Source organism: Microtus oregoni, unplaced genomic scaffold (assembly GCF_018167655.1).
Source record: "Microtus oregoni isolate MIOR12 unplaced genomic scaffold, Mior012 000050F_ref0000143, whole genome shotgun sequence".
Taxonomy (NCBI): domain Eukaryota; kingdom Metazoa; phylum Chordata; class Mammalia; order Rodentia; family Cricetidae; genus Microtus; species Microtus oregoni.
The window spans coordinates 12,658,878-12,672,107 of record NW_024543256.1 but is presented as its reverse complement, the minus strand read 5'-3'; the positions used below and the strand labels follow the sequence as shown (position 1 = coordinate 12,672,107).

The 13,230-nt window shown below is 39.2% G+C and overlaps 1 protein-coding gene across 1 annotated transcript in view; it reads right to left on the bottom strand.

Moving 5' to 3' along the window:
* Positions 1–2,312: 2,312 nt before the first annotated feature.
* LOC121437110 (X-linked interleukin-1 receptor accessory protein-like 2) overlaps positions 2,313–13,230 on the bottom strand; it is a 573,807-nt gene continuing 562,889 nt past the window's right edge. The window contains exons 7-8 of the mRNA XM_041636947.1: positions 6,056–6,240; positions 2,313–3,010 (exon numbers count right to left, since the gene is read on the bottom strand). Coding sequence (XP_041492881.1) covers positions 2,313–3,010; positions 6,056–6,240 — 883 coding nt within the window. The remainder of the gene's footprint in view (positions 3,011–6,055; positions 6,241–13,230) is intronic.

Genomic DNA, 13,230 nt, shown 5'->3' with positions numbered 1-13,230 from the left:
GGAAGCATATTTTGTGTTCTCTACTAAATACTTATTATACCCCATGGGCTATATCTTTCCTTTTAAAAAAATCTCAGATGAAAATTAAATTTTGAATTGCCATCTAGAAATAAATTTTTATAGATAGTATACACATTAGTTCCTGAAAATGGTAGAAAAGGTTTCTTGTCAAGGTCTGCAGCACAAGTGTGAATGCTCTGTTTCTGCGCACCTCCAAGCAGTGAAAGGACACATTGTGGCCAGCCAACTCAAATTGCTACCCACGTTTAATCATTGTAAATAAAGGAAGCAGAGAGGCCCATGTTATATTTTCAGAACTGGCATGCTCAATACAGAACTATTAGTTTAAAAATACGACTGAACATTCTATTTGAATTAATCTAGATTTCTGTGAAAAATAAAACAGTTAAAAAGTACAATTGTCCACTTAGAACACACAGCACTCATTTCATGCACATTATTAATTTAGTCATTACATGTAGCATTAAGGAACACCCAGAGTAAATACAACTTTGTAACACAGGAAAAACACTTGAGAATTGATACATTTTCATTTCAAAACACCTATGGTTTTTAGAGAAGTTTCCATTCTTGGTGGAAAAAATACATCTATGAAACGCCTACATACATTGAACAGGCCTCTTCAAAGGAGGAGCTAATTGTCTTGCTGTGAAGTGCATGTGTATCACTGTGAAACTTTCACATAGTCTGGTGCACAATGTATTTTCTGACCAGTTAGATATAGGAAAGCAACAGGGAATCAGGTATTTTCACGGAACAGACGAATTATGGGGAACCAATCATGGAAAGAGATTAGAGACAGGTCAAAGCATGTTTTCTCATATTTGTTTCTACTTTGGGGGTCTCACAATCACAAGGGGTAGACAAAGTCTTAATTTTTACACATTTTGTATATTGTCCTTGTTTATAATTGTCCAAGAATTTTCTGTTAAGAACCATTTACAAAGTTTCTGAATCAACTTTGATATGCACTTAAGAAGTTGACCACCACAGGTATCAAGTTGTAGATCACACAAATTAATTGTAAGTGCTGGAAAGACATAATCCTCAAGAAATGCTAGAGTAGGGGTACATTTCTTCCAGCCATTAGGAAACAGGCTATTGACAAAGATGTTCTGCCATGGTACAGTCACAGTTACTGCATGAGGGCAGGCAAGTTTACTCTATCAAATAGATTCTCTGAAGCACCTGGAATACAGATACTTCTGTGGGAGCTTTGTACGTAGCCGAAAAGATTCATTGTATGTACAGGATAGTCCATTTCACAACTAGGTTGAGAAGAAAACGTCTGCAGTGGCTGCTCTCTTAGTAGTAAACGTGAATAACTTAGCACTTCATTTCTGAACAGTGTCGTTACTTCTTTTCAACTGCAGATATTTGCGGTCAATATATGTTTAAGTTCAACTTGCAATGAGGCTGAAAAACAAGTAGGGCAATGCCCACATCTTCACAGAAATCTTAGAGAAGATCACAAGAGTGTTGGAGGGAAAAACAGGTAAATGCAAATGTTTTTAGGAAACAAGAAAAGGTGTACTTTAAGGTACATTTTCAATGTTGTAAAAATGTTGTTGTTTTTTTTTTTTTTAATGATCCAGAAAGGCTCACTAAAAATCATCTTTAGAGAGTTTAGAGCTGACCATTCATTTGCTTCAGGAATGCACGTAGATTACCTACCTACCAGTTTGGCTACAGTTGATGTGCTTGTCTAATAGAACTGAAAGCGGTTATTTCAGGCTGTTGGTTTAGTCTACAGGAGTTGTCCATTATGTTGAAGAGTTTCAATCATACTTTTCTCAGCTGATCTTCCTGGATAAACAACCTTCCAATTGGCTGCATCAATATTTTTTCCTTTGTTATTCCCAACTGTTTTTAGCTGTTCTATAGAAGTTCTCTTTTCTCTTAAACATTCATTTACAATTTTCAAATTCATTGAGTCTCTAGGATTTCCTTTTTTATTTTTGAAAAATATGTTTAAATGCTGAACTACTAAACACGGGCAGTTCATGTGGTGCCATAAAACCTACTTGAAAAGGACACAATTCAGTTTTTTTTTCTTTTCAGGAAAAAATAAAACTGTACATTGGGACAAGGTGCTGTACTACAAAATCAAGACCTTCTATTCCCCGACTATTCTATAAATGTAAACAAAAATAGTTAAGTATAAACATGATTTTTGTGCCTTTTTTTTCACATTTTCAGCATCTTGATGCTCTTAGGTGCCATTTATGCTCAGTATAGCGTAGCACAAATTCCATATTATCATGTTCAGAGACACTGATATTTTTTTCTCACTACCAAATATCACTGGTGAAGCTAAGCTCTTTGGATGATAATGGCAGTAGGGAATTGTTTCTTGAGAATTCCTCAGTCTCTTTCAGGGGATTATTAAGGGGTATCTGTCCATTGAGTAGTGTCAGTGGCAAATTACAGTAAGTATGGTGGTTGCCTAAGGAAGGTACTGGCAGGGTGTTGGTTGGCATCTCGTGTTTGTATCCTCTGCAACAGTGCCTCATTTGCATTGAATCCGAATGGTGGAAATCAGGGAGATCAGCTTGCGATGGCACCATTGTGGCTGAGGTACTCGTCATGGCAATTGAAGGGATAGGCTGAAGTTCTCCAAAAAGCCCCTGTTCTGCAGAGTCTAGCACATGGCAATGGGATAGCATTTCTTTTTTCTTGATGGGCATTTCATACACTAAGTGCTTCCAAAACTTAGAATTTAATTTGCTGCTTTTGGGCCCCTTCCACTTGATCAGTGATAGAAGTTTGATGCTGTGCTTTAGCGATTCCACTTCCTGGCAATTCACCTTTCCTTTTAATTCTGTACACTCAATCAAAATCACTTTGATTTCTCCACTGACGAGCATGTTGTGGAGTCTGCTTTCCAGTTCGAAAATACTCCATCCCCATCGGAGTATATAGTCTGGAGTTAGCACGATAATAAGTCTTCTGCTTTGCTCAATGCATCTTGTGAGATCTTCAATGTATGCTATAAATCACAGAAAGAGAGAAAGAGTAAAACAAAGGCATTGCCAATCTTTAAAGCATTAGGTTTGCATTCTAGATCTAGTCTTTCACTAATGTCCATTGCATTTTCTCTTTGGTACTGCACGTTCAGAAAACCCATGTCTGCAACAATTTAGAAATTATGAACTGATTAAATTATTATTTTCTTTGCCTTATTATTACTTACAGTGTACTGATGACCCATACAAACTTTGACTTCTTCAGAGTTTAGCTGTCTTTCAATACGTTTTGTTTATTTAATCACTTAACTGAAAACAAACTTACAAACTAGTTAGTTTAGTAAACAAGTAATCAACCAGTTGATGAAAAATAAACAGAAGTCCTTTAATAAATGGTTATTTTACTTCTGAGTTTGGTATACTTTCCTCCTTCTTTTCTGTGTTTTATATTTACAACTTTTAACTAACAAATACTACTGGTCCACATGAATCCTATTTCAACTGCTAAAATATTACAGAAATTATGTATGTGTGTGCTATCAACATGAGAGATTGTGCGAGAGAGACAGCAGAGAATCTCTTCCAGCATCACAATCGCCTTATTTATCAGAAGATGCTCTGGCCATTCGCAACATTAGGTCCTCGATATTGTCCTTCAAACTAACAGATAGGGAAGTGATGTGTATTCATGAATTAAATAGGAACGATCCTTTGCTTTTTGGTTCAAGGACGAAGACTAAAGGATGGAGTTAGAGATGAAGATGGTAATGGAATAGAATGACTGGTAAAGAGGAAAGGAGGCCAGAGAATTATAAACAAACTTTTGTGTTGTAATTTTGAAAACTTGTTGAATATGTTATGGCTTTCTTCCTGGTAGAAAAATACTCATATTGCCTCTAGGTTTGTCTATCCCATGCATTAATCCTTTTGAGATCTCACTTCCAACAGTCTCATCTGCCATAAAGGGGAGCCCATATATGTGTGTTTAACAAATAGAGACTTGGACACGGTACTGCACCAGAAAGCAGTCTTTACTAAGCAGAGCAAAAGGCCCTTTCTAATGTACAGTGTCCTCTAGCAAAAGCAGTGCTTATGGAAGCATGGCGACATTTGCCACAACAAATCTGTCCTACGTTATGGACTGCTTCTGAGTAATCACAGTCAGCACATGTTGTTGGGAAGGGGGATATCAAACAGCTTGGTACAAGCCATTTGAAAAGAGAAACATGGTTTACAGATGCACATTTTACTGATGATCTTCTTTTTCCAGTATCATATTTTTTTTTAACCACTGGCAGCAAGACAACTTTCCAAAGCACTAATGAACATTTCTACACACCTCCACTCATAAACAACAGGAGCAACAACAAAACAAACATTTAAAAGAGATACATGGAGTTTTCCATTTAAACAATTTCTTGCTAAAAGTGTTTTTACAAATATGCTTCAGAATATTCTCATGCAGTAGTTACATTTGACAGTATTTTCGAGTAAGAGGTTAGTCACTGAGTTCAAATGCAGCCTTGAAATAATTTTAAATGCTTTTCTTTATAGATTTGGTATCCAGTGGGGAGAGTTGGTATTGCAATCTACAGAAACACTACACACATAGCAGTGGGGAGGTTTCTCACTGAGAGAACTGGTGAAACAAAATGAAGGAAAGGTGGAAAGTTTCAAGAGAGTGGAAAGATCCTATCCCAATGTATCAACAGCTCTGACTCTTCCTTTTCTTCCTTCCTTTCTGTTCCCAAAAAGAAAGAAGTTATGTGGGAAGCTTCATCATTAGAAGTTGGATCTGTAAGATACAGTAAAGTAAAAAAAAATTACTTTAAGCCTGGCAGTAGTGGCGCACGTCTTTAATCCCAGCACTTAGAAGGCAGAAGCAGGAGGATCTCTGTGAATTTAAGGCTAGCCTGGTCTATGGAATGAGTTCCAGGACAGCCAGGACTATACTGAGAAACCCTGTCTTGAAAAACAGAAATAAAGAAAGGAAGGAAGGAAGGAAGGAAGGAAGGGCAGTTATAAGGTGTCCCATAATTCATCACTGTTAAAATTAATTAACATATGCTAACAGAAAACCTTTGGAAAAAAGAATTTAGGGCATCACTGAGCAAAACAAAGAAACAAAGAAAGAACACATAATTTCTTTCTGCTTTCATTTTGATATCTGCTCTGGAATTGTAACGGAGTTCCTCATAGTTGACGCTGCCTGTGGAAGGATCCATGACTCAGGGGTGTTGTCTTCCTATTCTTTAAGTTGAAGTAGTGTTTGAACAGGAATGGATAGAGGCTGGAGTTTGCTATGATTACTCTCAACTGGACTAGTTAGTAGTGTACCTCATTAGCAGAGAGCCTAGCCAGTGCACAGAGGGCCTGAGGCTTGTGGCACCACAGAAAAGATTTAAATATAATAACATCTTCAGTAATCAGGAGAATGACAGAAAAGGATTAAAAAATAAAATACACAAAAGAAAAAACATAGAGAAATAATATTTTTAAAAGGAAAAACGATTTTCCCCAGCCGAGGTGACTAGTGACTAGAAAAGCAAAAGAAGCGGATGATCATGGTGTATGCTGAGCACTGCTTCACTGTGCGGCTTCTTAGGGTTTGCCATGGAGATTCATATTCTTTCTGTTTCAGAACTTGCCAAGTATCCAGCATAAAGGAGGGTGGCAAAAGTTAGCTAAGCTTCGTTTCAGCTGGGTGGCACCAGGCAGAGATTCTCTCGGGAGGTTATTAGGCTGTGCAAACCAAGGACAGTGCAAAGCAGAGTTGCAGACCCCCAGATACTCTTGTGGTTTTCGTGGGGCATGGAACTGCGGCGTTCTGTGTTGGGAGTGGGGCCTTTTGAATCTTAGGATCCGCCACTCTCGATCCTGGTTTTCCTGCACATGGTACGCCCTAGAAACCTTTAGTTACGTCCCTAGACCCAGAGGGCAGGCTCCCTGACTGACTGACTCTACTGCCCTCTACATCACAGCTTGCATTGCCTACAGCACAGAATTCTCAACCAGTTCGTGCTAGCGACATTCCCAGAGCCAAGCGCGTCTCAGGGCAGTCTACCAACCGCTGATGCCGGACTGCAGTGTTCTGGAGATGGGAATATGAGGAGGTTTCCACCCTTGGTGCAGTACAAATAATCGTACCATTCCTGAGATGGTTCCTAGCATCGGTTCCCCCAAATTTCTCTGGGAAATGTACCGTACTCCTTTTCTAAAGATCAGGAGCTGAGTGACGCCAAGTCGCTTAGCTCTTTAAGAAGCATGACTACGTGATGCCAGCTACTGCACTAGCGGGGTGGCTGAGAGAGACCTGTTCTCTTAGCGTTTTACTTCTGCCAATTGGAGTAGATTTCCCCTTCTTAACCAGGGTGCCCCAAGACAAGGCCTGGGGCACTCTCTTTCTCTTGCTGTGTTGTGTCCCGAAACTTAGGATTTCACTAGGTCTCTTTGTCTCTGTTGCTGAATTCAGTCCTCCACATGCAGCCATTCCACTGGTTCAATTTTGTGGAAGAGGAGGAGTGTCGGCATCCAGGCATCTGTGCTGGCCTGTCCTTGAGGTCCGGACAGGACATGGCCTCAGCTGCAGCCACCTTCTGGGCACCTTCGCTACATTTTCTTTTAAAAGGAATGATGCTTTCTAATTCATTCTCCTGCCTCGAGATTGCCCGTGTTGGCATCAGTTTTGAACTTTGGCCCAGAACATTCCCAGCGCGCCTGTGTTGACCTTAGCTTAGCCTCACATTAGGTACACAGACCACAGGCCATCTTAATCTTGTGGTCAACCTGGAGCGTTTTTCCTTGCTGGTCACTGACAGGCTGGTCTCTGAAAACCAGTCTCCATGGGGTGGCTTCGGCTCCCACTGTGGACTTGTGACGAAGACAAGCTTTTGAGGAAATGGAAAAATGAGGGAAGCTTCCACGCCCCCAGTTTCTGGTTCTTTCTACGGCAACAAATTACAAGCATAGTGGCTTCGTGTGGTTTTACTACCTGACAGTTGTTGGCCATGACTTGTGCTAGTCATTCTGGGTTAGGTCAGGATGTCACCAAGAATAAGCTCCTTTGGGGGTGCTCTGGTGTAAGTGCTGTGCTGATATAGAAAATCATTTTTAGTGCAAACAATTTTGTGAACTAAAAACCACTTGTGGGTACTTGAACACTTAGAAGAAAAGAAAGAAAGAAAGAAAGAAAGAAAGAGAAAAATGCACCCCAGTGTTGCTTGCAGGCAGATTTTATGGAGGCATTTTTTCAGTTGAGAGTTGCCTGTGTTGGCTTTTGACCTTTTCCTTCCCAAGTGGCTGTTGTCTTTCAAGTGTCTTCCACACCAACTCCTCTGCTGCCTTTTTCCATTTAAGGAATTTTCTGAAGACAGAGCCTGCTGAGGTAATCCAGGATCCATCTGTTCAGTAACCTTAGTTCTCCTCTACACAGGGTATCCTCGGGGGCAGGATGGTCTGTTTGCCACCACCTGTACAGTATGCAGAGCCGAGTGCAAACCCTCCTTTAGGGGACAGCTGTCCCTTAGACAGGTTAGTCAGGTTGTGGATATCTGGCCTCAGGGCAGGGCCTCCCTGGCTCTGGGGGAGATAGTGCAGAAGTCACTTCAAAAACAGAGTGGTAGAAACCAGGAGACTTGAGGGATTGTTGGAGGGAGATTAAAGACAAGGACCTTGCTATAGAGTACCACCAAGTGGTGAAAAGTGCCTAAGAGAGAAACAGCCAAGGCCAAGGAATGTGTTAGGTCACTGGCCACCTATGCCTTGTCTTTGGTGCCTTGGAGACAGACTGTGGTTTTGTTGTTGTTTTTGAGACAGGGTTTCACTGTGTAGCCCTGGCTGTTCTGGGACTCACTCTGTAGACCAGGCTGGCCTCAAACTTACAGAGATCCACCTGCCTTTGCTTCCTGAGTGCTGGGATCAAAGTGGGGTGAGCAGGGCGAATAAACTATGAGAAACAAGCCAATAAAAAGCACTACTCCACGGTTTCTGCATCAGCTTCTGCTTCTAGGTTCCTACCTTGAGTTCCTGCCCTGACCTCTCTGGATGATGGACTACAGGCTGTAAGATGAAATAAACCTTTCCAACCCAGGCTGATTTTGGTCATGGTGTTTTAGCACATGAATAGAAACCCTTACTGAGACAGCCATCTTTCTCCATGAGAAAAGCTTTTTAGATTCATGCAGGTGCCCAATAGCCAATGTGTCTAGAGGCCATTTATGGGACAGCAGAGCAATAGACCATTCCGTTACACAGAAAATTCTGTTGGGCATTTCTGTTCTTAAGTCAACAGATAATAGCATCTGTATAAAGAATGGTAAATGAGATTTAATGATCTATTTTATTTCTTTCAGATTCACTTTTATTTTCTTTTTCCTCCTCACACACAGAACTTCTCCACACACATTTTCTGAAGCTATAAAGTTAGCTGCTGTTGGCAAGGAACTATTTTATCTCTAAAACTTTGCTGCTCCCGGACGGCAGTGGCTCACACCCTTAATTCCAGCACTTGAGAGGCAGGGAGAGTCGGATCTCTATGAGTTTGAGGCCAGCGTGGTCTATAGAGCGAGTTCATAGACAGCCAGGTTACACAGAGAAACCTTGTGTTGAAAAATGGAAAAAAAGAAATACTGTGGGGTACTCAGTCCTAAATGGGGCATTTATATCACTCTCCTAGCATCCAAAGCTCAGGGACAACTTTCAAGGAGGGGACAGAAGGATCGTAAGGGCTAAAGGTTAGGGAGGACTGCTGAAAGGCAGTGTCTTCTGGACATGACAGGGTTTCTGCACTCATCAACTCAACTCATAGCGGTTGCGATTGCCCCAACCAGATCAGAACAGTATGAAACCTGTCAAAATTCCAACATGGATGGTGGATGGAACACAGGAAACTCTTGGAAGTTGGCAGTTGCTCAGGAAAAGAAGGGCAGTTGTTCGCAAGGATGTGACAACTTGTCAGTTGTCTGTGCCTCAGTGGATGGTCCTGCTCCTGTGCACATACACATAGCATTGGTGGATATAGTGAATTATAAATATAGGGCGTAATGTTGGCAAAAGAGATTTGGAGGAAGAGATTGGGATGGAGTAGGAGAGGGGGGTGAGCATGGATGCTTTAAAAATATACTGTATACTTATAAGAAACTCTCAGCTTGGTGGTAGTGGTACACACCTTTAATCCCAGAACTCTGAAGGCAGTGATAGGCAGATCTCTGTGAGTTTGAGGCCAGCTTGGTCTACAGAGTGAGTTTCAGGGCAATCAGAGCTGTTACACAGAGAAACCCTGTCTCAAAGCCCCCACAAAAAATAGACATTCTCAAAAATGAAGAAAATATACTTTAAAAACTTTGTCTACAGATATGATTGACTTTTGGGAGGAAAATCCCAAAGCAACAATAAAAATCCCCTGGAACTAAAGAGTTGTCAGATGAATAAATATAAGTCAATTGCTATTTTTTCTATGTCACTTAAAATAGAAATTGAAATGTGAAATTCAAAGTATACCATTGTTACATTAGTATCCCCCAAAGGGCAATATTTCAGCTTAAGTTAAAAATGCATAAAATATCTAAAGAAAAGTCCCAAACTCTGATAAGTCAAAGATCTAAATAAACATATTTCTAGAAATTTGTAGTATTTTGGTATAACTGTAAGAAACAGGAGAAAACAGAATCAGAAGACGAACCAGGGACCAACAATGACCTTCATAAGCATGATTTCTATGACCTACTTCCTTCAGCTAGCTCCTGTCTCCTAGAGGTTCATCTGCTTCCGCAAATAGTGCCATCAATTAGTTCATCAAAAGTTCAACAGACAAGCTTGTGGGGACATTTCATATTCAAACCAAAATACCAACAAAGCTTCCTAAATTACTTTATGTATACTAATTAACACTCGGAAGCTAGTAAGACAAAGGACACAGAATAACCAACATAACATTTGAAAGAACAGGGTCAGAACAAAGACACTACTGAGTTAAATTTTGCCATAAAGCTCTCAGTCCAGGCAATGATGACTGAAAATATTACTTAACCAAAAAGCAAAAATAGAAACCACAGAACAGATACCCAAGTAATTCCCACACAAGAGTCAGCCTAAACTCAGTGAATGAAACCCTGAGAATAGAGCAATGATAACATAGTGGGAAAATACTGCATTTTCAGAAAAACTAACATCCCTATATAAAACATAATGTAGACATTGATTTATATATTTTTTCCAGAAGCAACGTAAATTATAATTCTGTAAAGTACAAAACTGTAAAACTTACAGAATATAGCACAAGAAACCATGTAGGTAACCTTTAATATTTAATAATTTAGATACAAGAGTAAGGTACAGTTCATAAAAGGAAAAACATGCTAAGTTGTATTTCATTAAGATTAAAAAACCCATTTTGCAAAAGTTGAGATGATTGAAAAGGCTACGCAGTATATGATCACAATTACATGAAGACAAAATATTACAAAGAGTAAAATTAGCCAATAATTCAGAAACTACACTCACTAAGTCTCACCAACATAACTGCCTAAAAATGAGCTGAACAGAATAACAACAATAGACAAGTTAACTTCATAAAGAAATAGCCTTTCCCAGGAAAGAGCACACCAACTAGTTATCCAATACAAATTAATTAGCTTGGAAAACATACATAAAAGTGATATTATACAGACTGAGTGTAGTCTGTATGTATATGTGTATTCAATAACAATTACTGAAAAAAAGGCCACAAAGTTGAAGTAGAGTGGGGAGAGGTTATGTAGAAGCATTGGAATTGGGAAAAAGGAAGGGGGAAAATTTCAAAAATGTCTGGTTACTGGGGGTTTCAGTGAAGAAGTGAGGGTGAATTGAAGCAGAAAATAGGATTTATGAGACAGCTAACTTCTGAGTATGATACTACAATGTTTGCTATAGGAATTATAAGCGTTCCAAGTCCATAGAACTATAGATTACAAAGGGTGATTCCCAGTGTAAATTATGAGCCTTAGTTCACAATATTGCGTGATAGTTTTTCTGTGAATTGTAACAAATACCCCACAATAATGCAAGATAGTGATGATAGGGAAAAACGGAAAGAGGTACAGAGGGATGCATAAGAGTTCTCTGTATTTTTCTGCTAATCATTTTACTGTGATGAAAATCACATAAAATTTATCCATGTATCTTCTCATTTCTTATAAAGATAATAAATCGCTATTAAATATGCCTAATAAATAACTCATTTATCTTTGTCTTTCCAAAAAGTATCATAATAGCAAAGAGTTGTTGGGTCCAATAGCAGCTCCAGCACTTGGGAGACAGAGGCAGTAGGACCGAAGGCTTGAGGACAGTGCCGTAACATCAGGAAAACCAGATAAAAATAAGTCAGATGTGATGTCTTTAAAGCATAGTAGAACATCATGGAATGACACAGAAAACCCACAAATGCATTTAAATAAGTAAAAAAGTCAATCTGAACAAGTTATGTGCTGTATGTTGTAAAAAAGCTAAAAAAAAAAGTAAAAGGAAAAACTATTTATATTGGATTCCAACTCTACAATGTTTTAGAAAGAGCAATTATAGTACAAACATCAGGAGACTGATCATGTGATTTGGAAGGAGAGAGACAAATATGTGGGTGGTTTATGAGGTTAATGAAAGAATTGTACATGATACTATATTGGTAAATAACCTATCACTTTGCATTTGCTGAAATATTAGGAATGAACAATACCAGGAATGGATGCTGGTGTAAACGGCAGACTTTATATGATAAGGATATGTCAGAGTTAACCAGTGTACCCATAATGTTGCTGTTTAGGGGACAGAGATAAAGAAGAACTCTACTTTTCATTTTGATATTTCCATAAGTTAAGCCTTTAAAAAATTAAATCTGAATGTATGTGTATAATGCTAGCAAGGTACTACATGAGTTAATTTGGTATAATCAGTGCCAATAAAGAAATATTTTTAAAGCTCCATATACTTAGAATTGTGATGAGCTCAGATATATCAATAAAATTAACACTTTTTAACTTTTCATTATTGATTCCCTGCAAGAATATTTAACTATGGAAATAAAAGGAAAGGAGAAATTAAGCAATAAATAACTCTGAGCTGCCCTTTTCTCTGGGTTCTGCATCCACAGATTAAGACAGAGATTGAAAATATTTGGAAATAATAATCCTAGTATTAAACATGTAAGAATTTTCTTATCATCATTCTATGATTCATGCAGTATAACAATGTTGTATATAGCATTTACATTGTATGTAATATTATAAATAAACTGGGGTGATTTTAGGTGTATGGAAATGATGACTTCTGCATGATCTCTCTCATCTATAGAAATTTTTTGTGTGTATGAATGTTTTGCCTGCGTCTACATATGCTGTGGGACAATAGTCTTTTATCCTGTCACTTGTATTACTTTTAATAAAACACTATATTCTGTCAATTATGTTTTAAATGAATGCTGATTGGCCAGTAGCCAGGCAGGAAGTATACATGGGACAACCTGGCAAGAAGTAGAGGTGGGGCAAGGACAACAGGAGAATCCTGAGAACAGGAAAGATTTAGTCTGAAGTCCTCACCAAGACACAAAGGAAGCCAGACACACAGCAAGCAAGATGTGACTGCCTTGCTTAATAAAGGTACCAAGCCACGTGTCTAACACACACACACACACACACACACACACACACACACACACACACGTATTATGGGCTAATATAAAAGTTAATAAGAAGCCTGAGCTAATAGGCCAATCAGTTTATAATTAATGTAGGCCTCTGTGTGTTTCTTTGGGGCTAAGGGGCTGTGGGACCAGGAGGGACAGAAACCTCAGTCAACATATATATGTGCACCATGTACAAGCAGTGCCTGTGGAGGCCGGAAGAGGGAGCCTGATTCTCCAGAACTGGCGTTTCAATGGCCTCCATGTGGGTGCGAGAAACTGAACCTCAGTTCTCTGGAAGAGTAGCAAGTGCTCTTAACTACTGAACCATCTCCCTAGCTCCTGTGTAGATTTTTTTTTCCAATATAGAGTTTCTCTGTAGCTTTGGAGCCTGTCCCAGAACTCACTCTACAGACCAACCTGGCCTTGAACTCAGAGATTGGCCTGCCTCTGCCTCCCAAGTGCTGGGATTAAAGCAGTGCATCACCACAACCCAGAATGTATAGAATATTTTAATTTGATTTCATAGAAGAAAAAATAATGGTTCTCAGAGGTGGGAGAAGATCAGGACATACTGACCAAACAGTGTGAAGT